At 40.3% G+C, this 26,702-nt stretch overlaps 1 protein-coding gene across 3 annotated transcripts in view; it reads right to left on the bottom strand.

Annotated features, from left to right (window-relative positions):
* LOC145441234 (adenylate cyclase type 8-like) overlaps window positions 1–26,049 on the bottom strand; it is a 42,044-nt gene extending 15,995 nt beyond the window's left edge. Inside the window, exons 1-18 of one of the 3 annotated variants that reach the window (XM_080319058.1) lie at window positions 24,810–26,049; window positions 22,706–22,851; window positions 20,574–20,903; window positions 19,661–19,740; window positions 18,244–18,420; window positions 17,061–17,205; window positions 15,842–15,987; window positions 13,669–13,837; window positions 12,945–13,292; window positions 12,461–12,627; window positions 11,484–11,585; window positions 11,200–11,378; window positions 8,481–8,647; window positions 4,066–4,413; window positions 2,736–2,889; window positions 2,593–2,677; window positions 986–1,271; window positions 285–441 (exon numbers count right to left, since the gene is read on the bottom strand). In XM_080319058.1, coding sequence (XP_080175184.1) covers window positions 285–441; window positions 986–1,271; window positions 2,593–2,677; window positions 2,736–2,889; window positions 4,066–4,413; window positions 8,481–8,647; window positions 11,200–11,378; window positions 11,484–11,585; window positions 12,461–12,627; window positions 12,945–13,292; window positions 13,669–13,837; window positions 15,842–15,987; window positions 17,061–17,205; window positions 18,244–18,420; window positions 19,661–19,740; window positions 20,574–20,903; window positions 22,706–22,750 — 3,085 coding nt within the window. In that variant the 5' untranslated portion in view covers window positions 22,751–22,851; window positions 24,810–26,049. Of the gene's footprint in view, window positions 1–284; window positions 442–985; window positions 1,272–2,592; window positions 2,678–2,735; window positions 2,890–4,065; window positions 4,414–8,480; window positions 8,648–11,199; window positions 11,379–11,483; window positions 11,586–12,460; window positions 12,628–12,944; window positions 13,293–13,668; window positions 13,838–15,841; window positions 15,988–17,060; window positions 17,206–18,243; window positions 18,421–19,660; window positions 19,741–20,573; window positions 20,904–22,705; window positions 22,852–23,624; window positions 24,746–24,809 lie in introns of those variants that run through there. The other 2 variants (XM_080319056.1, XM_080319057.1) reach the window with 2 other exon arrangements.
* Window positions 26,050–26,702: the final 653 nt, after the last annotated feature.

Here is a 26,702-nt window from a genome sequence, read left to right on the forward strand (position 1 = left end):
AAAACATATATAAATCTACTATCAACTTAACGAAATACGAAGTGTGAAAAGTAAGTAGTGTTGTGGAAGTAGACTCCGAAAAAGTAGAATTGCGTCGTTACTGACCACCTCTGCATTACAACTATAATGTATTTAGTTTATTTGTGCATTGTCCATTGCAATACAGGATGAGTAGCCTACATAGAGCATACAAACGTGGTGGCGTATCCCCTAAAAGGCCCTGAGCGGTTGTAGTAATTCTATTTCTGTTGGTTGGTTTCTGTATCAAAAATATAACAACATACTACTGATTTCTTTTTTCCCGATTTTTCTGTATGTTCCTCTTTCAATGCTTCTCATTAATCGGTCGTTTATCTCCTCGTAGTCGCTCTTTCTCGGCATGGCGGTGGTCATGCTGGGAGGTAAGATTGTCGTGGACGGGTCCCTCATTGTAGTAGTGTCCTATAACAAAACATGAAGACATATTTTCCTCCACATTACACTCGGCTACGAGGAAAATGGTTATACGAAAGCAATATTTCCAATCCGAACTGGGGCGGCAGATAGGCCTATTGCGATATTTCCGAAACGGGAATTCCGGAGATCGGGGCTCAAGACTTGAGTACTGGGATCGTTATGGTCAGAACAGTCTACAGTTGGAAGGTGGTGGCAAGCAGAGATTATAGTTTGAATTGATGAACTCGTAGAGAATAGAAAATTGAATGTTATTCCTAGTTAGAAAGAAATACAACAATAAAGTTCAGTTCATATCAAATTTGACTTCATCATGCTTGTGAGAATGACAGATGTATGTACGTACGGTGTACAGTACACCAAGCTTGGCTCGTATGGCACTATACAATTCTTCTGTAGCATTTTCGGGGGAAAGATTCGATAAGAACTAACGTGTGAGCAAATTCGATTCTAATTAGATCACCGACATTTTGCTCCAATTATTCTAGTTATTGGATCACTGGTATTGTCGTCCAGGTCTGGTGGCAAGTACCTTTCTCCGACTGTGATTGAGTAGATTCGCGAAAGGAAGTTCAGCTTTCCATTCCTTATCGCCGGCGCTCGTCAATCGGTTCCTCCTGATATGCCTCGAAAATTTTGGTACGAGTGAAGGTGTGAGCGAGGAGCGAGATTCCAGTTTTTGCTTCTCTTTCCGCAGTGCATTGATATTGCTGTTTCTTTCAGTCACTCCTTCCACTCGGGAATCCATGACGACAACACCATCTCCGTTGGAATTGTTGGCTGGTTTGCCGAACATTTTGAAAATCACGACGGGCATTCTACAAAAATCAAAATCAACGTGATGACGATCATTCGACGACGGCAACTCCGAGGTATATTGCGGTTGGTTCTTGGAAAATAGGAGTGCTCGAACCAATGTGCTCAGCCCTACTTCATACTCAGCCTATGCTGGGCACATTGATTCGAGTACTCAAAGTTTAATCTACCTTTACTACTGATGATTCGAGTCGAGCAGTGAGACATGTTGAAGGCTGTAAACCTCGACTGGTCGTATCGCATCATACGAAACATATAGTTTGTAGTACAAATTTACGTGCGTTAGTGGAAATGACCAACCCCCAACACTGCCACAAGTGCAATGAAATAGGCATGGCCGCAAAAATACCAGATCATCTTTCTTGTGATGCAGAAATGATATTATCTTCGTTGTGGTTGCACAAAACCTACAAACTTGAACTTTCCACGTCATTCATATTGCTATAACGTGATAATCAGTGCCACTCGAATACTCCATTCCGAATGATCGACGTAGCCTACTCGATTTTGTCCAGCCCTAGCATTAAGCTTGGAATCGATTAGAGTACTCCCCATTGTGATGTTACAATGATAAGACGAACATGGGGTGTTCAATTGTACCTTTTCATACAGGGGTGGGCAGTCGGGGCACTCCTAGGCAAACATGTTAGCTCGCGGGCCACATTCAGCCTCCTAATCCAATCGCGGGCCGCACTGTATAAGATTGGCATCAAACCGCTATATTAGTATTTGATTATATAGTGAGGATATGGAAATTATGTGTTTATTTCAAATAAAGCGACCAGTGATTTCATTATATCGTACACGTGTCGGAAACATCGACGAGATTTCATAAGTTGGTCAACCTCAATAACCAATTTTAAAACCTAGGTATGGAAGTCAGTTGTGTCGATTCTTAGGACAGGATCGGCATTTGAATATGAAAGCACTGAGCGATCTGTTTATCGGGCTATCGCGTCAGCAATGAATAATAAGGAAAAGCTAGATCGAGCTCCTGCAGTAATTTGATTTTTAGTACGGTTTTCATCAATATTGTTAAATCGTTTCTTGAGCCTTTCGCGGGCCACACAAAACGGTGTTGCGAACCGTAGTTTGCCCACCACTGTTTTAATATAATCATGGAGTAAATAATGTAAGTTACACTCAATCGGTTTCAATGTTTAGCAATAAATTAAAACGTGTGGATCAGTAACAGTGAAACAGGTCATTCGTTACTTCACAGGAATAACGTTTCCGTGCCACCGAAATCATCAAAATGGATATTCGATTCGGATTCGAGTATTAGAATAATCATGTCCTGCTCTAATTGCAGTTCAAGCTTACCGCCATCGACGATGAACGAGATTTCTTCTCTCTTCGCATATTTCTTGTACTATCGTGCCCGTCAGCTTGTCGCGATCATCGTTCCCTGATAATTTGCGACAAAGTCAGAAATGGGCAGTTTGTGACAACAAATTTCGAATCACCGTTAGTGTTTTCGCTTTCATAGTCAACATTATTTGGCAGGTTAGTGATAATGGACGGGACGCGAGGTCTGATCGAAGGTTCTCTCACATGCAGTAGTTCATTTTCGGAAGAACTGTCCCGGTTGCTCACTTCTTCATTTTCCAAAAATGGAATCTGAATGTACATATATCAGCACGCGTATACAAACTACCATTTTAGTTAGTTGACGGTCAACTAAGTAATAATTTTTTAGTAGTTCTTATAGTTGCGCAATTTGAAAAATAAGTAAATCTAGTTTTTTTTAAATATAATTTAGTCGCAGAAAAAAGTTGTGTGAAGTTCTTGCGGCCATTTCTAGCTCAAATCCATCACTACTAACAGTGTCGTAGGCAATGGGTAGGTTTTCCGGGTCGAAACCCCTTTCATTTCAAACTCGAGAGCCACGTGCTTTTGAAATGCTGATTCAATCTCCAATATTTGTTAGCTCATTTCTAATTCAATAATTCGTATTATCCGTAATTAGTTAGTTAGTTAGTTGCGGATTGTAAATGTCGTTAGTTTTAGTTCTAGCTCTAGCTTTAGTTCATTTTGAAAATCCAGTAGTTTTTGTAAGTCTGTAAATGAGTGGGATAAAACGAGGCTGGTCAAATCATGAGCAATATAATTAATTTGCCCTATTCTGGGATAGAGATGACATGCTGCGATTCGACGAAGTACTTCTACTTGTTTGGAGAAATCAAGTAGGGTTTTCCTGCTTGTATTACATATCCAAGTGATTACTGTTTCTACTACTACTCGAATTGCTTTTTACACTTATTTTATTTCTTTGGTAAAGTATAAAGTAGTTTGGAGGTAGGATTATAACCATAATGAAGACAACATGAGAAGTAAAAATACCATACATATCTGCTCAATTACAAGTGGAAGTAGCCATTTCTAAAACACGTTCAAAACTGCTTAATAGGAAATAACATATCTGAAAAATAATCAACTAAAAGGTAGATTTGCTTGTGATGTCACATTCTGTAGCAGGCAATCTGAGGTGACTACTTTTGAAATTACAAGAGACATCCTCGCGACTAAAGCAAAATTACTAATGAGTAATTACAATGTGGATGCAGTATTTCAATTTTCGTTCAGTTACTGAAATACAGGGTTATTTCACCCGGTTATTACCACAATTCCTCTCATATACTCCAAAACTACTTTCTATTTTTCAAAATCTAAATTGGAAAAAGTAGGCTGTTTTTTTCCGCGAGAATGTTCTATCCCAGAGTAAAACATTCAGTGTATTGTTTGACTGTATACAGATTGCAGATGCGTCCCATATTAGATTTTCTAGATACATACTTGCGTTTGTTCGTCTTTAGAGCCGTTCTTCGAGTAATCACTATTTCTAATGGAAATGATGGGTGCAGGAACTTCAACAATAGCGGGTACTTGTGCAACTGTCAAATGTTCTTTGCCATTCACGTTCGATGGACTTTCTTTTTCCACTAGGTTTTCTGAGATGACGATTTCTGGTAGAGTTGGAGTCGCGCTTGTTGAAATGTCCGAGTCTTTTCTTTTGTCAACCAGAGTATCGTCGACCGATATCGTCGTCGAATATCGACACGAATATCGATCAATCACAAGGTACGTTTTGATGCCTTGCTGTTTCAGGAACTCGCTCCTTCTTCCACCATATCCCGGCTCCACCTGATTGACATGAATATAATAAAACAGTGGTTAGTAACTTTAAATAAATCGGGGTACCCTTTCGTTAGTCTGCGCGACCTCTAGGAAACATACATGTTCGCTAAGTCACAGAAACAGACTTCTACCACTTCAAATTCGAACCCCAGCCTCCCCTGCGTTACGCTACTGCACACGGCGCAACACCATAACTCCACACGGCGTAACACCATAACTGCACACGGCGTAACACCGTAACAGCCGCAATTCGACTAGTGATCGCTCTTAATTGCCTGCAACTATAGAGTATGACTGGAGTGACGACTCGATTGTTCTCCCATTGTTAGCCGGCAGAATGGTCACGGTCAGATGGATGCACCCAAAACAGGATAGCTCAGTGCTTGTTTCAATGGCGTTTAAGGCGATTCTTTGTGTATTTCTTGAAGTTGCGTCGGAATTAGTTCAACATTTAGGTAGCGGTGGCGAGTGGTTATGACTAGTAAATAATACCGTGTAGCCTCTGTTATATTTTTCGCCAGATTTAGATCATATTTCGTCACGGATAGAAATCGGTATCATGACTGTTTCAGCTGCATCACTTTGAGATGACTGGCAGGGACTATCTGAAATGGAAATTGAAGAATGTTTCGAAGGACTCGATAACTGGAAAGGTGTGATTTGTGAGGAATGCGAATCATCCTTTCCGACTGTGAAAGCTCTGAAAAAACATTACAAAAATCATAAAGTTCCCACCAGTACTTAAGATATATATGAGGATGCTGTAATTGCTGTTTTGAAGAGGGCTTGTGTAAATAGCAAAAAATACTTTGAATGCGCCCCATCATTCGAAGAACTAGACATGACCAAAGCTGTTCCATTGGTGAAGCAACTCCATTCTGAATATTGCAAACTTGGTGTTGACGGATTTTATCAACATTATTCAAATATCTGTCACCAAGCTAACAAGTTGCTGGGTTTGCCGCAATTGCCAGCTTCAGCATTACTTTTGAAGATGTTTGATTCTCTCGTGTGCGGTAAAGAACAGGATCCAATCACAGAGATTGGAGGAGTCAACAGCAAGGAATCTGGTAAGTTAATAGCCTTTGATACTTTGCCTTTCCATGGAAAAACTTTGACATGTTTTTAGACATACTTCAATATATTGGTGGAGTGCTTTTGGGAGTCATTTCCAAGCAAGCTAACGAAGCAATTGCCACATGCCTAACATCTGCAGCGCCATCGGGAAACCTCATTAAAGTGATGCAGAAGAAAGTCGGTGGATTGAAGAGCCCGTCTGAACAGTTTCATGGCTTTTATGTTATCCACAGTAAGGAAACTGAAAAAGATCAGTTTTTTCAGGGTACTTGACGCAATTCACTGTGATCCATTCTATAACAAATTAATTCATTCTGTGTCACTTCAATCTGGCTCAGACCTAAATGAGGTTGAGGATGTCATGGACAAGGCAATGAGACACTTGAATAACATCTTGTCTCACAATTTTGCAAAGTTTGCATTGCATGAGAAGCAAAAAAAGTCCTCCAAATTTTCCAAAAGTTTACGAGATGGCTTGAAAAAAAATGAACAATATGCTCTTTTAGTATGGTAGTTTTTTCTCTCTGTGGCAAATGCTGCCTATCCACATTGAGGTTCCCTACCTAAAAAAGGAAACCAATGCGTTGGTCGAAACCTTGACGTGGTGCATTGGCTTACTACTAATGTCGACCGGCAGACGTCTTCCTGTGTTCTTGGCAATGACAACAAGTTCCCTTCAAGTGCGATTTTTCACACTTTCAAGGTGTAAGCTCTGGCTATTGTGAGTCGAGCTCAAGCAGAACATTAACATTACACAAGGCTCTTGTTCTAGTCATCAGGGCCGTAACAGCACTTCGTCAGCCCCCCCCCCCAAAAAAAACGTTGGTCATGGGCCCCCCATATGATGATAAACCGAACTTCTGGGGGGCTTTGCCCCCCAGACCCCCATTGGCTGTATGCTGTTTACCGCTACTCATCATCTGTGTTCACCGTCCGTTTAGTGGGGCAGCTTTGATCGTCCACACGCGCCAAGCGCGAAAAATTTCAGAATTCATGATTTAATCGGTCAATATGATCGGGAATTGAATATATATTGTAATCAATTTTAATCCTCTCTCTGCCCACGTAATCAGATTTAACGGTAGACCTGAGTGAGGTGTGTTTGAAATGGTAGGACCCCTCAATAATAATTGAATATGAATATGTTTGGCCATTAATTGCTCAGTCAACAAATGGTTGCGCGTTAAAAAGCATTATTTTTTAGGCACAGGCAATTTTTTCATTGGGGGGAATTTTAGCTCAAATATCGGCCAAGGGGTGCACGAGACGAAAAAGGTTGGGAACCACTGTACTAGACTAACGAAGCACACGATTTCAAATTGGTATTTCTTTACGGGCATACAATTTTTCCCTGCGGAATGGTATTTGTCTTCTGAGGTTCAGATTGCCAAGACAGGAACATTCGGCGCCAGTCATTTAGGCGCCTATGGACAATTAAAACTATATGCATTTTGCATATATAACGAAGTTTTCGGTCAGCGTAACCGGGCAGTCCTTTTTGGCCCAGGTTTTCTCGCTGCCGATCGTTCTGGCACACTTCTTGGAGTCGCATGTTACATGTTCTAAAACTTTAAATGTCTCGCCGATATGTCCAAATTGATAGATCTTGCGTATTTTGTCTTGGGGAAGAGTAGGCTACCAAATAACTAAGAAAGTTGGCAACTTGAAATCGCACGCAGAGCGAAAATTTTTTGAAAAAGTTGCATAAATTTTTGAAAAATACTCAGTAATTTATGCTAATTCGCGAAATAATTTTGAGCCCCCTTCGAGCTCGGCCCCCCCTCCAATTGGGGGGCTCGAGGTGCGGCAGTTACGGTCCTGCTAGTCATACTCAAGTTTCTGCGGTTATCGGACAGGCATTATATAAGACTACAAGACAGTTGCAATATTATTTGTTATATTCATACTCGAGTTTCTGCAGTTAATATAGGACATATTTTCAATCAACGATATTGTGAATTGCATATCGGTATAGTTCAAGATCTTTCCACTTGTTCACTTTGTAGTATTCTTCAGTCTTTCTTTCCATGAATTCATCTCACAATGGCCAAAGCACACGAACCAGATATTCTATACCTTCTGTCATTATAATCATATACGTAGCAAACTCTACAAAGGATCAAAGCCACAATATCACATCAATCTCGTGACAAATGTAACATAGGCTACACAGTATTATTCACTAGTCACAACGACTCGCCACGGCTACCTAAATGTTGGAACTGTCTTAGTAATCCCGACGCAACTTCAAGAAATACACGACGAATCGCCTTGAACGCCATTGAAACAAGCACTGAGCGATCCTGTTTTGGGTGCATCCATCTGACCGTGACCATTCTGCCGGCTAACAATGGGAGAACAATCGAGTCGTCACTCCAGTCATACTCTATACTGCAACCAACGACGGTCATGACCGGCGTGTTATCACGAATCATATTTATAGCTGAGTGTATATGTCTTGACCTCTAGCGGGACCCCAGAATGCACGAGAACCCCCGTTAGGAAGCACTGCGAAAGCAAATGGCATTTGACACCAGGTGTGCAGTGGGGGAAATATAAAATATAAATTTCAAGTAAGACATACATAACTGGCGACTGGTAACTATAACAGAGTGCACATAACATTAGTAATAATCATCAGTGGTGGTGGCATCTATACACTGGAAGCAACTGAGTGTACGATTATAGGTGGGGTTGATTTCATTATCGATTTAAATAGTTTTGTTGGCCCCATTCACCCTAGTTCTAGGTTTAAAACTAGTTTTAGGTTAGGAAGCCCCATTTTGGGAGCAATAGGGGTTTCGCTCGTTACAGAAAGGTTATGCGTGTTTGTAGGATATGCCACCAACACGTGTGAAGGCTGGGGGCTGGAAACGAAGTTTAAATCCACATGGTGGGGCCAAGGCCAACATTTGGGAAGGGCTGTCATTGTTCTGCTGCGACCATACTCGAAAGGGATGTAAAGCTAATAGGTTCATAATGGAACGATACGTTACCTCGTAGTCATTCGATATTGCGCTGTACACTGCGTCCGTAATATGCACCCTTCCCGGTACGCCGCCTGATTCCATTGCGTTAGCAATGATCACATCGTTCGACCAAACGTCAAATTGCCATTTCCTCAAACCAAGCACCCCGCATAAGACCGTGCCGGAATGAATGCCTACAGAACAGAAGTCAACTGAATGGCCAATTTACACTTATGCAGCCAATAAAATAGAACAGGGGGGCTGGGGCTCATGAACGGGGCTGGGCACAATGATTCGAGCGCTCGAATCTCAATCAGGTATTGATTCTAATGATTTGATTCGAGTCAAGTAGTGAGAAATGGTTTTTAGGGTACCGAATTGATTCGGTCCTTTCCACTAAGAGTTATTTCATCAATAAGAATCACAGTTTCGCTACTATTTTCATTGTGGAAGCCCTAAACCTCGATTGGTCGTATCGCACCATACGTAGTAGGCCCTAGTACAGGGGTGTCAAACTTAAGTTGCGTCGCAGGCCGGACCAGTCAAATTACTCGGAAATGTTATCTTAAAATCCATACTCGTGATGTTAAGGCTACTTGTATATTCTATTATCCAGCCTACCGATTATAGGGTCCTATTCTATCAATACCGGGGTCACCATATTCTGGAATCGGGAAAGGATGACACTTTTTCCAAATCGGAAAAGTTAGTTGACCAAATCTGAAATCAGCCGATTTCGCTATTTTTGCCGAAAATTTTGGTGGGTTTAGAAAAAATGTCGTCGCTTTCGATCAAACTACGAATTTGTATTTAGCGTCATGTATGCCCTTTTTCAATTGAATCTATATCCATTATATCTGCTGTGAAGGAGGACGAATTTCCAAAAAGTAGGACATTTAGGCGTTCTCGGTGGACATTTTCAAAAACGTGAAAAAGGGGACAAATCCACAAATCCTCCTAAATGAGGACGTATTGTAACCCTAATCAATACCTTAATTCGCAAACCATGGAATTCGTATAATGTTGATGATTGGTCGGTTGAATACAGCTATATAAACTGCGAAAGTAAAGTAAAGGACGTAGGTTATTTTTGTCATCGGTGTTTTTGCGGCATATACACCGACTCATGATACACATACACACGATCTGCGCATATGCATACCATGAGTGCTTGATGTGCATATGCCGCTGGACAAGGAAGTGCAGATATAGCCTTCACGGCTTTCTAAGTCATGCACCCCCCCCCCCCCCCCCATGCTATCCCAGTAATACATGAGCGCCAAGCAGGGAAGCCTTGGATACCAGTGTTACTAATCAGTCCTTTGGTCTGACCCGGCCGGGACTCGATCCCACGACGTACCGATCAAGAAGCCGGACGCTTACCCATTACGCTATCTTGTTGGTCGGTCGAAGAAACTGACTTTAACGACAATATACGTTGGCATATTTCCATGATTGCTTTGTTATAGTCGTAATCCAGCAATCGCCCTGTGTATGCGTTGTGAGGAAGACTAGAGGTCTAACTGTATATTTTGTGAACAAAATTTACAAGGCGATTCGCGGTTTTCTGGAATTCGCAGAGCTGTAAAGTCGTAGGCTAAAATGGAGTGCGACCACATATATTTTTATTATATTTTGTGTGAAATTATGTCCTCAATGTGGTCTGTATATACTGGTTTCTAACTGGCGTTTTCACTCTTGTGAATAACTACTGTTTTGTCCATTTCTCCACAAAACTCCGCGCTCAGTGTGCAATTTCTTCCTTCTCGGAATTGGGTGTCAATGGCAGTGACTTGTTGCTTATGGTGATCACAGTGAAACAACAGCACCACTCGAAATTGTGTGTCAACAGCAGCGATTTGTTGGTGATGTTGATTACAGTGAACCCACAGCACCACTATCGGATGCTTATAATGCGGCCTTTGAACAATCAATCAATTCATATCTATAATTGTGTACTGAGAAGAGGCATATGAATGTGTACTGTGCAGTCACGTCGTTCGCTGCTGTACAAAGCGCATTCACGCTGAAATCGTCACCAACGCTCTCCATAGATGTTCAAAACAAACTCAACATTTTCGCCTTGAGAGAATATTCAATGACAGTATATCGCACTAAAAATCGTCTGGCGGGCCGGACGCGGACCGCGGGCCGTCTGTTTGAAACCCTTGCCCTAGTACGTACATAGGCTACGCTAGTTAGCGCGAATGACATATGTGTGAAGTCCTGATCAACCCACAGAAAAGTCACCAACTGCAATGAAATAATTAGTCTGGTCGACAAATACCAAATCATCTTTATTCTGACTGGTAGTATATTCTTTGTGGTGCATGAAAGGTAAATATTTGAACTTGCCACGTCATTCATACAGTTTAGAGACGTCATCGTCATATGCCGTCATTACGAGTATACTCGAATACTCGGCTAGACGCCGATACGCAATTCCGAATAGAATCACTCATTCCCCATTTTATCTAGCCCTGTACATGGCAAAAGTGCAATAAGTCTGCTGCTCAGGAACCTCGGACTAATAATATTGTCCCACTGTAACATGACCATTGACGACTAAACACTTTCACTATTAAACAATTATTTGGCGGTTTTTGGAATTTGCCTATAATTTGTCGACAGCGCGTGCTGATGTCATTCCAATTCCTGCTAATATTGCTAACGTTTGAGTATGAGTGTGTAAACTTGTACATCCACGAAGATGAGATCATATATATACAATAATGATAGCATTTACCAATTCTCATTTGTAGTTCACCCCTGCGAAATCTTATTCTTCCCAACTCTTGTATCATATCCAGACCCATTTCTACGCAACAATGAGCGTGGTCGTCACGCGGGTCTGGCACTCCCGATACGCAGTAGTAACAATCCCCGAGTATCTTGATACGTAAACAGTTGTGCTTCTGGGCGAGCCTACAATATATTTGTTCTAAATGGCATTGTACGCAAGGTTTATGTTCATAATGATGATGCATCAAGCGATTGGGAGAAATAGTTGGCCAAATCTGCATAACAAACCTGTCGAATCGTGCAAACATGTCATTCAAAGTTGATACCAACTCTTGCGGCGGTAAAATTGTTGAAAGCTGTGTAAATCCTTTCACGTCCGCGTATAATATACTAGAAAAGACGATACGTGTAAATCCCACGTATGCTTTAATTTGAAATTGCATTACTTTTATAGATTAGACGCGAATCATGTCGAGACATTCTCAATTCACCACCGAATACACCCCGAGCTCAAAGTCGAGTTGGTAACTTTCGATAGACGAAATACGAATAATTTCATAACTTTACTATTCTTCGCAGTTACAATGAAATGATGTCTCTTGGCTGTCCGAGTCTCGAGTCATGTGACTTGGCCAAGCAATGACCCTAGTACAAATCGGGTCAATACATAAAATCCGGTCGAGTTTATGAGTCGTTTATCAGTCGAGTCATATTTATGAAAAGGAATCGTGACAAGTCGAGTCAGCAAACAATCGCGACTTGAATCCAGAGTTGTAATGATTCGAGTCATGACACGAGTCGTCAATTTCTATTAGACTTGACTCGAATCATTTTTTAAAAATGGAAAATGACTCGAATCGACCTGAGTCACTTTGTATGTTGACTTGACATGTACTTGAGTACGGAGTACTATGTTTTAGGTGTTGAAATAAAACATGAGTGAGAAAAATCACCCAACAGTTTCAAGCCAGTGAGTTGAACCTGACTTGAACTCGATCATGAGCAGTGACACGCTTACACCATGACTTGAACTCGGACTCGAGTCTCAGTACTATGACTCGGACTAGACTGATTTGGACTCGGACTTGACTCGTTTGTGAATTGAAAAGGACTCGACTTAACTCGAGTCAAAACTATAAAAGTAAGATGGATTTGAGACTCGGGAAACGGTCACCTTATTACAAACCTGCTTGAGTCGGACGCGAGTCATTAAAACCATGCATGGAACATACAGTAAACACAAATTCCAAACAAAGCTCGCATACCTGACGTTCTCATATTTTCGGATGTATAGTTTGTTGATTTGATCTGACTGCATACGTTTGGTAACTCGAACCGGAGAACTGGGCGGTTTGGTGTTGTCCGTTTCCGATATATCGTTGATCATTTGAAGAGCGATGAATCGCGGGATTACGGAAAGTATGAGCCGTTCCTGGTTTTAAGAAATAATTTGATAGTGATTTTTGACAAAGCCTGTTCGTATATATCGTCCTGGAATATCGCAGTGACTCCCAACCAGTTGTTCACAAAGCGTTTCTAAATGTTACAGTTTACTCCTCAATATATCATAGAGGTATGCTTTTGGTTGTTATGGTATGCCCAGCTATCTTCTCATTGATGTAATAGCATTTTATAGGCATGGATAAAACTGGAATACTGAAGATCATACATATGGAATGGAATGCACAAAGAAAAAGTAAGGTGCATTCGAATTCTGTAGCATAAATTAGTTATCACGTGTGTGTTTACCTGGTTGCAATTTTCCCTCTCTATTTTGATTCTTGCTTTGATACACTGCCTTACTTCGATGAACGTGTGCCGCTGTGCCCGGTCCATTAAAAATCCAGTCCATATCCCGGCTACATGGACACAGACAGTGACCAGCACTAATGCCGACATGAATCTGACAAAGACTACTGATTCCGAAGAGTTCTCAGTTGAAAGATTTGTATTCATAGTATATGCGTCTGTCATGTTTTGTCCGCTATCAGACGTTCCGTTTGCGGCTGGAAGTTCGACATTGACATTGGCGAAATGATAGCAAAGTGTTCTTCCGAGCAGCTCCAACAATGTCTGGGCGACTGCCAGACAAGCTGACTGAGAAAGAAAATCACTTTAGTCCAGTTCCAAGTAGTGCTTGGCAATATCGAGTAGTTGAGTGATTCGACTCTTTATGTAAGAATAGGCGGCTAGTCGAGTATTCGAGTATCACTCATTATGACGGCACATCAGTTTGAATGTTCAAATATGTACCGTTTATGCCACGATACGACCAATCCAACTTTATAGCCTTCTACAGTGGAAAATAGTATCGAATCGAAACTATAAATTCTCGGTGATAAATGAACGTATCATTTCAGTACTCGAAATAATCATTTCTTGCAACTCGACTCGAACTATTAGAATTCATATTCGATTACTGGAAGCATTTTACCCGGCGGTAGTTCCAAGTCAATAAATAGACTTTTCTTACCCAAGACAATGACAAAGGCAACATGGTATAAGTTACAAAAACGAAGCACAGTAACAAAGGCATCCCGTCCGATAGATATGTTAGATGGGCACGCTGTTCACTAGTTGTGGCAGCCCAGATGACGATACTCGAAGCTACTGTTAACAGCCATGTAACGCATCCATAGCACCTGAAAATCAAAACATTCCATATGATTTATTCAAGTCCCGTACAGCAGGACCGATAATAATTGAAAAGTAGGCCCAAAAACCGCCTTTTATTATCTCTGTTCCATCTTTTAACCGCCGTTTATGATTTTTGAGTGCTAACATTGCATTTTAAACTCCGCATTTTTCTCGCAATTTCTTTTTAGTATATTGTGGATGTGCAGGTTCACTCACGTTAGTTTCGGTAATATTACACACGTTTTATAACTTCACCCCGTACCCTTCGTTGAAAAAATAATGAAGTTCTATTTTTGTAACCAGAACGGAGTCGCGATACAGGGATTAAGAAACATCAGAATCGGCACGAATGAGCATGAATTTTAAGTGAGCTCGTGAATTGGTCACAATATTTGTGATTATGTATATCCTATATATGCTATTATATGCAGAGGTCTCAAACACGCGGCCCGCGGGACGCATGCGCCCCGCGACGACATTTTAGAATTTTATTAATTTGACAATATATAAGTGTCACATATATCGTTTCAGGTTATAAAGTCAAAATTACCTCTTAAATTGCTCCAAAAGCCTGAAACTATTCATCAAACTTCACCATCACATCTATTGCAAACGCTACCATGTAGGGGAAGATTCACTATTTCGCCACATTTCCAATTCATGATGACAAAACCCGACCCTTATACGATTCGTGACTGAAATGTGTGAGTTCGACTTAAACGCGAATTTTTAGAATTACTCAGACTCGGGCCAACTCGATGGCAAAATGAAAATGACTCGAGTGGACTCGGAGTGACTCGGAATGCCGTGAATTTGTTAGAACCATGGACGCAACAAACTAATCGCGTATCAGGGGAATAGTAATAGATCGAAAGGTCGCAGCTTGGTTTTTCGCCAACTAAGCAAGTAGTTATGGCAACCATTGGCTATCTGTTAGATACATCTTTGGTCGCTAAACCGTGTTATTAAAGCCCCCTCAAGGTACCGAGTACCGCAGTGGTAAGCGCCAACAATGTAACAACAATGAGCCGTTCGGCGTTCCGACATTTCAATCAGTAAGACACATTCAATAATTTATTTATATTATATTTATATTTTTTCTGCTCCTGTATTTGAAGATATTTGGCCATGAGATTAATAGCCTTCATATCAGAAATACACCCGAATCCTGGATTTGAATTACAATGCTCATCCTAAAAATGTTTTGATATCAGATCAGTCTCTATTAGCCTATCAATCTGCCAAATTCAAAATATTCATAGTAGCTGCAAAAATTATCACCCGATAGATTTTATGATGGCATCATACATTTGTCCGCACATATGGTGTATATATCTCGTAATTAATATATATCAAGTACAACAACAATTCTATTCATATAGTTATAAATGTGATGATTCTTTTCGTGCCATAGGCCTAAATTGATACAGGAGTAAATTACATTTTGACGATGTGTGTTTACTATCAGTCTGTTGGATCGGCTCACTTTCAATAGGACAATTCATTCCCGGCAAATAGGCCTACTTGGAAAGATATAGAATACCCCTGCGGCCCATGGTGTCGTCAAATCGGGAAAACTGGCTCGAAGCACATTTGAGTTTGAGACCTCTGATATAGAGTCACACAGTGTATTTGAGTACATGCACAATTGCACATTATTACGCTGTCTCGTCAAATTTAGGAGATGTAGACCGACTCACGCAAGTTAATCAACAGTAGGCTCGGGGCCTACGATACTTATCGTAGGCCCCGCTTGGCTACATCGTTTTCTGACAACCACCCAAGAAAGCCGCTTTGCCTGGTGACAAAATATCAAATATCTATGGTGAAATAATTCATTTTGATTCGCCTGGAATCATCTGATTCGGTATTCGAAAGACTTGGTTCCGTTCGACATGTCTAATTCGAATCACACGGTATGAAAGGTGATTTGCTGGATTCGAATCAGCGATCGGTTTTGCTCAACCCTGTACGCGCGACTCATCATAGCAATAAAGTGCAGAACGAACCTCAGCTCTCTCGGAGAGTATTTAGCGCAGGGATCTTTGCTTCGGAAAGTGAGCACGAGAACAATCGATAAGATGATAGTCGACGCCGCTGCGACTGCGGCATGGCTCAAAAATTCCATCGCAGCATAGTATATTAAATAGGAAATCTGCAGAAAAACAGTAATGATACATCTCAATTTTCATATAAATCAGTGGATCCCAACCTTTTTTTAGACATGCCCCCCTTTATGATAGTCAAAAATTTCGCGCTCCCCCCCCCCCTTATCGTCATATCACAAACTCCAACCGGGATGCTAGCAACCTCAACCGATTGTTTGATGGTATGGAAGGTTATGACTGTTGATGAGAGAATTAAAAAATATGAAATGCGGTCTATATATAAAGAAACACGTGTGAATCGGAGGTAAATCGCGCAATGCGCGAAAAAAATTCAGTTGGCCGCTTCTTTGCGCTCCCGTCAGATGCTTTCACGCCCGCACCCCAAGGGGGGCGCGCCCCCGGTGTTGGGAACTACTGGTATAGTATGTTATTTATAACAAAAATCATTTTATTGCTGCGTACTGTTAATATTTGCACAAGACAGATGACGGTTGCACGATAATTGAGCTAAATTGCAACTAGAACTTGAAGGGGGTCCGTGACGGTGTAAAAGGGGTCCGCGAAGATATAAAAAGGTGGATAACTACCGGTTTAGATCCCTAATATCGGCTAATTCGAGCACATAGGAGTGAAATTTTCCATATTCAAGAAAATGACTCTGCTCGAGTTAATTTGTGTATTGACTGGACTTGTACTCGAGTCATTTCGCATGACTCTACTAAGTCATATGATTCAAAACATTCCATATGATTTATTCAAGTCCCGTACAGCAGGACCGATAATAATTGAAAAGTAGGCCCGGAAACCGTCTTTTATTATCTCTGCTCAGAGTGAGAAAATGAGTAGCCTATAAATGAATCCGAGGACTCGATATCACCCAAGAGTTTCACAGAAATGAGTTGAACCTGACTTAAACTTGATACTAAACAGTAAGCAATATGACTTGGACTCGTACTCGGGTTTTAACACTATGACACGGACTCCACCGTTGCTTCCTGAATTGGACTTGACTAGGTAGTCAATATAACATGACTCGACTTGACTCAAGGCAAAACTATAAAGACAAATTGACTTGTGAACCATAACCTTGCGACTTGGTTACAATCCTGCTTGAGCTTACGTTATTCAGCAACAGAAGAATCAACAATGCTAGTAGAGACCGTCGTCTCTCGTGCAGAAAGTAGCGACTGTATAGTTCTTCCAGTGGTCCTTGAAATGAATTTCGGAACGTGGGTAAAATTATGGCACCAACGAGATATCCTAATCTGCAAAAAAGACACACTGTCAAACATACACATTTAGACCGGAATATGACATCGTTGGTGCATAAAATATTCTTCACCGACCCCCATTGACGCGTACTGTACATACAGAAAAAATAAGGTTTTGATTACTTTCACTTGTTACTCAAGTAGTTATCATTTTAGACTACTTCTATCTCTACTACTCATGTTTCAGGAAAAACTAGGTTTAGATTACTTACTTTATTACTTGGAAATTCTTACTTTTACTTTTACTTGAGTAGGAATTTACGACGTAACTCCTACTTGTACCTGAGTAGCAATGATGACTACTTTTGATTACCATTGATTACACTGTCACTACATTAACTAACCTATTCGGGTATTGCATAAAGTATGAAGCCTTCAGTGTTCATTCATTGTTGTCAATCCTATTAATATGGTGGCGCTGCAAAAGGACTATATTGTTATTACTTTCCAATTTTACGTAGATGAATAGGTAACCCACAACCCCTATATGCTCCGACTATGCCTGGTGTAGAACAAGACATCATTGACTAATCAGTCACCAGTGGTTCTTAACCCCCGGTCCGCCAAATGTATTTTTAATTTCATGTCTGCATCGCAAATTGCAAGAAGATGAAGGATAATTAAGGACCAAAACTTTAAATTTTGAACTGATGATAGAAAGTAAGAACGTGGTTTTTGGCATTATCACAAAGTGCAATGAAATAGTATGGTCGAAATAATATCAAATTATCGGTATTGTATTGCAGACATACATTATATTCTTTATGGTCGCATAAAAGGTACATGTACGAACTTTCTACATCTTTCATACTGTTATGGTGTAATAAGCCGTGATAATTGTAGTTGACCAGACTCGACGCCTAATTCTCGATACTGAATCGAATCATTCGGGCACTCGACTTTCCTAGCACTAGGAATACGCGTGGACTTCGTCACCCCGATTATAATCTGACGCTACACAAATAGCTTTACTATACAAGTCTACATGCATCATTTTACAAATCCGTCTTACGCAAACATTCACATACTAACGTGTAGGATTTCTTGAACTTTTTCGGCAGAACATCTTCGTCGATATTGTGGATATTCGCTTCCACGTCACCCGAAAGAAACGATTCCGGGGAAATGATGTTGCTCTTCACCGATTCGGAGCTAACGTCATTACGCACTGCCACGTTGAAAGAGGTGGTTTTGTTTTTCAATATTTGTCTGAATGAAAAGTTCATTTCGTATAGATTAGTATCCTTCGCTAATGAGATGTTCACTTGTAAAATTAACATAGTTGGTTAGTGACGGTGTACATAATGCAAAGTTTGCCCTGCTTATACTACTTACAAATGTGGTTGACTACTTGCACTTTAAATTTATAGATTGCTACTCAAAACGACTTAATTTTTGCACTTTAACTTAATTCAAGTAGGAAGTACTTTTGATATTGGTTTGTATCTAGGGTTGCATTAGAAAATCAAACAAAGGTGTTTAAAACATGGCCCTTGTTCAAGATATGTTATTATTGTTTTGTTTTCTGTTTTTTAGCCAAGCCAATCTTTAATTGTTACGGCACAGTGAATTGACATTACCAATTGAAAATATAGGGTAACCATTGCTCCATAGACGAAAAATGTTCCCGACCCCTGTGATAAACAGACGAAGAATATATTTAACCAGGACTACATCGTGCTGCCACATTTTTACGGTCGGCGCACACATGCCGTACCGATAATTTATATCTATGTGTTATAACTGTTGAAACGACGACGATTTCGAGGGTTCTAACTATTCTTTTATGTATACGTTGACTATGTCGGGTGCAAATCGTCCTTATTCTCATACTATATATGTTTCGTCGAACGTATTTACACAATTAGGGTATATTATACAATTTTGAAAAAATAATATGGAATTTCTTTTTGAAAGCACGGTTTAAAACAAGTCTCTTGTTTTAAATGCAACCCTATTTGTATGGCAGCAGATCATATTCTCGAAAATCGCTATATTAATGGAGTCACCAGTCAATTTGCAGAAGAGATACATCTCGCGATATCTAAAGTAACCAATACACGATTTTCTCTACTCCAATATTCCAAATTAGTTACTGGGGTAAGGCATTTCATTTTACCCGTTTTGCTCACGTTGTTATGTCCGTGCATTTACGTTGAAATCATTTTACGTTGTATTTATACCCTGCGTATCATAACTACTCGTCTTCGTTTAATTGCACTCTGGATCGTGATCGAATAGCAGCTAAATTCACTCTGCTGTAAAGATGAAATACAGTGGTTTCAGTTTCAAAAATTGAGTAAAATTTGACGACGTATTTCTATTTCAACTTGACTGCCTTGACCTTCTTTTGTGATATCTATGTAGCTTTCATTCTAAATGTAATCTCATTTGAAAAAAAAACTGAAAATGCTTCAGTTGTCCAACTGTGCCTTGGCACATTTGCTACCTGTTGAAACTTCGGATGGTGTCAGCTCCAGCGCTTATCTCGACCTGTTCCGATCCGTGGGATTTTGCTACCTGCTGGACCTGCGCACAAAAGGCAACTGAAAGGAGGAACAATGTCTCCCGAGCAGCGATTGTGGAGCGATCGTGTTCAATTGCATGTCAGGAGTAGTCGGCATTGCTACTCAATAGGAGGTAGTAAAACACCCTGAATTTCTACTTAATTACAAGTAGCTGTACGAATTTCAAACACATGACTGAATTCATGTCCGAGGTAGTTCTAGATCTAGAAGCAGATCTAACGCCCTTAATATCTACTCAATGAACACAAATAACCATTTCTAAGACATGACAAAATGGAAAATAGAGGATATGAAAAGTAGCCTACTAGAGTAACTAGTTTCAAAAAGTTGATTTGGTCCACAGGGGCCATACATTAAGCATTGAATCGAAGGTGGCTACTTTCGAAATTGCAGAAGAGAAGAAGCGCATAATGACGACTGATACTACAAATAGGTAATATCTGCGAGAATATATTCAGTAACCGTGACACAGAATAAAATCATGCGGTTCATAACAATTTCAGTGATGCAAACGTATCCCAGAACTACATTCGACTTTTAACACTACAAAGTATATAAAGTAATTAGTGTTTCCTAAAATAGTAGAAGAGGAAGTCGTCTAAAACGAAAACCACTGTGTATGTAGAAGTACTTCGTTAGTGACCACCTTATACTAATATACACAAAGAATTGAATGGTACATTTCGTGAAAATCTTTTAGCTGCAGCTCAAATACGGTGGCTTTGTAAGGACAATGGCTTCCACCAAACTGTTTTTGACAATCTCAACTCGAATATGAGACATTACCATACTATTTAGGACGCATAGGCCATTTAGGACATGATTGAAGCTTACCGCCTGCTGCCACATGAGGGACGACGATTTCGACAGCACTCGACGTGTAGTGGTACGGAATTTCCTCAAATTGTCGTTAGTAGAAGATTCTTCATTGGGATATAAATTGGTAGACCTCTCCGATCTCTCATCTTGTTTCTTTTCTAACGCCCTGAGCAATGCGTTCTGAGACTTTTCCAAATTAACCGCTCTCGATGTCAAGTTAGCCCATTTGGATTTATTACGAAAAGACACGCTGGATTTAGTTTGATTTGTCTCTGATTTTGGTGCTTCCGATATGCTTCCACCAGCGAGGGGCTGTACGATATTCCCTTTGTTCTCTTCCCGAGCCTATGAATCAAAAACAGCTGGAATAAATACACGTTTCATGTCTAATCTTTCTATTCGAAGAGGAAGATGGTTGGTAGTTTATTTGGCGGTCACGATGTTATTGAAGCTTTATGGAATCGAAAGAACAGTCCAGGTACTCAAAGTATTCAGCATTGCCACTCAAGTAGAATTGCATTTCCATTCAGTTACAAGTATCAGGTGCAAAGACAAGCCGCAACTACTCCAAGTGTGATATGAAAGCTCGGAAAAGTTTCGAAAGTATGATCAGTTAGCATCATACGTGGGCTTTTTCGCGCAGTTATCATGACGATTTCACTCGTAAACTGGTGCAGTAATAGCCCACAATTTAAAAAATACATAGTTTTTACAAAACTGTTGTGTAGTGTCGAAAGCAGGGATTTCTACAAATCCCTGGTCGGAGGAACTGCGAAAACATAAACACTTGAGTAAATAGTACGAGTAGGCAAACGTATTTTAGTACTCCCAAATGAAGAAGTACGTCTTTTCGGATGACTCTTCTTCGAACTCATTGGCTCGTAAAACGTACTAACCCGCAGGCCGTCGCGGAACCCCATATTTTCGCTGAGACATAATAACAAAACTCTACCATAATACACATCTAATACATTGCTATATATTGTGGGAGCACAAAATCACCTGTATATCAACAGAGTGTTAAAATCAAATCAAATCAAATCAAATCATTTCAAACAAAAATAAAGATTTATTGAAAATCATGGTGACTTTGCTGTTACCCATCCACGTACTACTCCAGAAATGCAAGGCTCCACCTGGGAAAGGGTCATCGTATTGTTCCGTCAAATAGCAACAGCGTGATACCAATTGCTTAGTTACAAATTAGCTCATAAATATTGAAGATAGAATTTCCATTTCAGAAGGACGGAATTTCGCTGGTCATCACAAATCATATGTATAAGTTGACTGAGTGTCTTGACGTCCAGGAAAGCCGCGAGACAGGCTCATGGAGCCCATAGTATTCATGGAATACCGGTCAAGAAATACTATTCTAACTTAACATAAATATTTCTCCAACCACGCGATTAGTCGATTACGTCGAGACAAGTGGCAGGACGAATCTAGTGGCGTGGGAAAATTACGAGTTGCAATAGACATCAGGTTCTTATACACATAATTCAAGAATGCAGACGAATTTTGGGAAGCAAATGATGTGTACGTAACTAGACCCAAAGATAGTGAGAACTGACACTGCTCTTCTGCAAAGAGCAGGAAAATTATTTGGGATTTGGACCTACGGACGCTTCCCCGGCTTCGAGTCGAGTATTCGCGTATCACTAATTACCACGTGACGACAGTATGAATGATGCGGAAAAGTGTAGTGTGCACCTTCTTGCGACCATCATAATATATTCCCAGGTCTACATCACATTAAACTTCAGATAATTTGGTATTTATTCGGCCATAGCTATTTCATTGCGTGTTGTTTGTTTGTGGTATTCATTGATTTTGTCGACTACTATGGTCATTTACATCAGGCCAATCTTCTTCATTGTTATTCCATATCTGCCGAATAGTAGCACGGCCCACTTCTAGGCTTTTGTTAAAGATGTAGCTTGCGCTGATGAAATGGCGAGGAGGAGGAGTCTATTTCATTGCTGTTAGTGACAAGCGACAATGCTGTGGGTTAATCACGACTTCGCAGATATGTCATTTCCACTAACTTGCGCGACCTGTCACTACATTTGTCGCATTTTTCGATACGACCAATCGAGGATGTCGATTAATTGGTATAATTAGCACCATAGCTATAAGGTAATACCTACTGATTCAGTTCGTGATTTTGATGAAATGCACTCTCGGTCTGCCATGCAATCTCCAGATCTGCAATCAGTCGTACTTTTTCGGAATGCCCGCTGCTTTGCGTCGACGTCTACTCGAAGACACCTCTAATCAAGACAACACGTCCACTCTAAAGATAATTAGAAGATATTTGAAGACGTCTGAATAGGCTACTTCAGCCGCAGCAACGCAAACAGCTAACGTTTTCAGGACCCAGAGTTAATGACTTTGGGTGCAATACCCTTCAAAATTTGTAGGCCTAATCATATATTTTATCTGAAGGCGAAAGACACAAACGTTATATACGGAAGCTGGCCGAATTTAAGTAATACTTCTGTTTGTACAACTGCCGTGCAATTTCCCTGATTAAGTGTGAAGTCACGAGTCGCATTATAGACCTGTAATTATATGCTTGTTACATTTCAAACTTTAAAATTCTCAGAAATCCTCATTCCTGTCGGCAGCAAACCCGCGATGCGAAACGCACTCAATATTCGCCCTCTGGTAAACTAAACTACTCATTATTCAAACGCGCTGTACGCTATTTCACCTCCAAAATCAACGTTCACGTTCATGTACTAATGCTTGGTCAATGGCCTTGTGTGATTAGTGCGTGAATAATGCAGCATAATTAGGACGATGAGTGTAACACGACATATAAGCTATCAAACTATTCAATTTGCCCGATGTAATCCTCGCCCATTTGAAGTTCTGACTATATTTCACTTCATGAATGCCTTCAGGTCTACGTCGCGCACTAATTCAGTATCTAACGAAGAGAATATAGGGTTATCTTGATCATGCATCGATTGCTGCACTCGCGTCCTGATAGGTTATCGGCGTTATATCTTGACACGATACCCGAATAAAACGAATTTATCGATATAAATCCAATTCACGTACAGTTCATCTCACCACTCCAGATTCATTGTGCGTCTTCCTTCATACAAAATCTACCGAATACTAAAGTAGGTTTTCCAGCAGTCCCCATGAACTGTACTAGTTTTTTTGAACTCTGCAATTGCAAGTTTATTTTTAACTGATGGCGCCTACTATGAAGCTTATTTGAAGGTAGTTGTAGCCTATTGCTCCTATTTGACTTGGTTCGTCATTGTGATTGACAGACTCTACTGGATTTCCGAAATGCCTTAACTATTTCTTCAACTAGAACTGGCCACTTTTTTCAAAACTCGCCACTAGAACAAGATCTAGAACTATTCAATTGTCAAAGCGCGCAACTACAACTAGAAATAGCACTACTCATTTTTCAAAATCCGCAACAATAACTAGAACTACAATGACTGAAAAACCAGTAGTAAGTTGATCGTTTAGTTGACTGGCAACACACCAGATTAGTCTGATTTGCAGATTTGCTGGCTGTGTCTTTCGAGAACTTGCGCGGGGTCAAAGGCGATCGTGTCGAACCCAGAGTCTTAGTGAAAAGCGCACGGGTTTGATGCATATAACCAGTAAAATCAACATTCCCTGTTATCCAATTACTCAAACTGGCTACCTTATCGTCGAAGCGACAACTCGCATCGATTGGACGATCGATTGGAATATCAAATTGGTAAAGGTTATTGTGTCCCACTGCCAATGTCTCTGAAATGCAACTCATGTTGGACTTATTTTAGTGACTGTACTGAAAATGTATAACTTGCACCACGTTTGATTGCCGAACGCCGTTAATAGCGTCTGTGAATGAACTTACACGCACTTGAGTCACGTATCTACTTGATACCGTCCTATACGCTATACATGGGAATTCATACGGCTTCATTGACCACTTCATTGATTTGCTGAACAAGGTGCTGAAATGAAGTGTGAATTCAAATGGCACGATTAAGAAAATTGTCAGCAACGTACTGCGCGGATCCACTCGTAATTATGACTGTACAAAATCGAGTACCCGAATGATTCGAGTCTAAATCGAGTATTTGAGTCGAGTATTCGAGAATCACACATTATGAATTCTTCAAAACAATATGAATGACGCAGAAAGCTAATTATGTACCTTTCATGACACAACAAAGAATACAATACCAGTTTTACGTCACATTTAATAATTTGATATATTTTCCATCATACCTATTTTGTTGCACTTTATGAAAATGCCGTGGGTCGATCGCGACTTTATAGATATGTCATTTCCGATAACGTGCGTACCGTCGTCCTAAAGGTTTCGTATGTGCTGCGATACGACTGATCTGGATTTCAAGGCTTCCACAGTTGAAAACAGCAGTTGAACTATGTTTATCGTTGATAAATTCACTCTCCGTAAATATGAATGTATCATTTTAGTATACGAAAAAGTCATCTCCCGTTACTTGACTCGAATCATTGGAATTAGAACTCGATTCAGATTCAAGTACTCGAATCATTCCGCGCAGCCCTATAACTTGTAATGCAAATGTAGTGATTGAATTTCAGTGTAAATGAATAGTCGTGAGTAAATGAAATTTCAACAATGTAGGCCTATTCGCTTCAAAATCGAGGAATGAACCTCTCACAATGAATGAAAGATACATATATATATAACGTAAAATCATTTATTTGCGCACTGCTATGATCACGCATTCTATAAGCGAAAACCCAAAACTGGTACACGAAAACAGATCCTAACTCAGAATTACATCGCGTATAAAAACTCTACCTGTATATATGTATAGTTTCCTTAGACCCTACGTGCAGGCATCATTTGGATTGCAATGTCGTGTTTAATTTTTACCGTGACATAAGTCTGAGATAGGTGCTGAGTATATTCAAACCCGGTAACACATGTTTGTGAATAAACGCTTTTTTCGCTGAATGTGTGACGATGCAGGTATAGTAAATACGATCTACAACTAGAGCTGTGCAAACTGCATATTGTCCATTCTAGTTTCAGGTCCACGCGCTTTGATGAAACAATCATAAAGTCAGTCTATTAATCGCAGATCAGCCTCGATGGAAACGGTGAAAACGAGCTTATCCGCCCGCATACACTATATCGTCGTATTGATCGACATATCGGTCTGACACAATTTATCGGCAAGTCGATACCTACGCTCGCCTACAGATGAATTTCGTGTTCTGCTCTTCGACACCACAGTTGACTAACTCTGAATAGGCTCTGAGAACGCGTGTAAAAACCAAGATTTGTTTTTGTACACCGCTTACAGCCTCCGGCAATTAAAATACATCTATTTCCTTAAGAAGGTGCTTCAAATTGTGATCATAAGTTTAGGTACAGAATGAAACACGAAGACCTACAATTGGAAAAGGCGCGTTCGGTATCGGATAGGCTAGAAAACTAGTAAGAGAACAGGAAGAAACCCATACATATCCAACTTTACTGTACAAAATAGAACAGCTTGTTTGTCATTGAACACCTTTTATGGCGATACATCGTCATGTATTCTGAACGCAGCGGATCGTCATTATATCCTAGTGCAGGGGTTCTCAAAGGGTGGGACATGGCCCACTGGTGGGCCACAAGAGCATTTGGGGTGGGCCACAGAGCTGTTTGGAAAATGTCAGAAATAATGTAAGTTTAGTAATATTTGTTGTATTAATCGCTAAAAAATATATTCATATCAGTTGATTATACGTAGGCTACATAAAGCTTTTCATCCGACTCTGATGAGACGTAGTCGTAGCCTACATATGGAGTCAGCATTTCAAGTCAAAAATGGGAGGCAGAAACGGCGGCTTTTTCCACTGGCTATGACTACCTGTGGCTAACAGGAACTAAAATAATTTCGCGTATATAATACGTGGAAGGTAATGCTGAAGTAACCAAGTATTCCGGCAGGGTCACAATGTCGTATGCCGTTGAAAGGGGTGTGCAATAAACTCGGAATGAAGTGTAATTGATGTATAGATTTACTGTACTTCGGCAGGTCGTATTATTGTAAGTTAAAAATGGCCATAATTGCAAATTATTAGCAACTTCTGGTGGAGGTATACTGCACCACCACAACGAATAGTAATGGATTGCGG

The sequence above is a fragment of the Botryllus schlosseri genome, chromosome 6, assembly GCF_051294905.1.
Source record: "Botryllus schlosseri isolate E-star chromosome 6, Bs_hap1, whole genome shotgun sequence".
Lineage (NCBI taxonomy): Eukaryota > Metazoa > Chordata > Ascidiacea > Stolidobranchia > Styelidae > Botryllus > Botryllus schlosseri.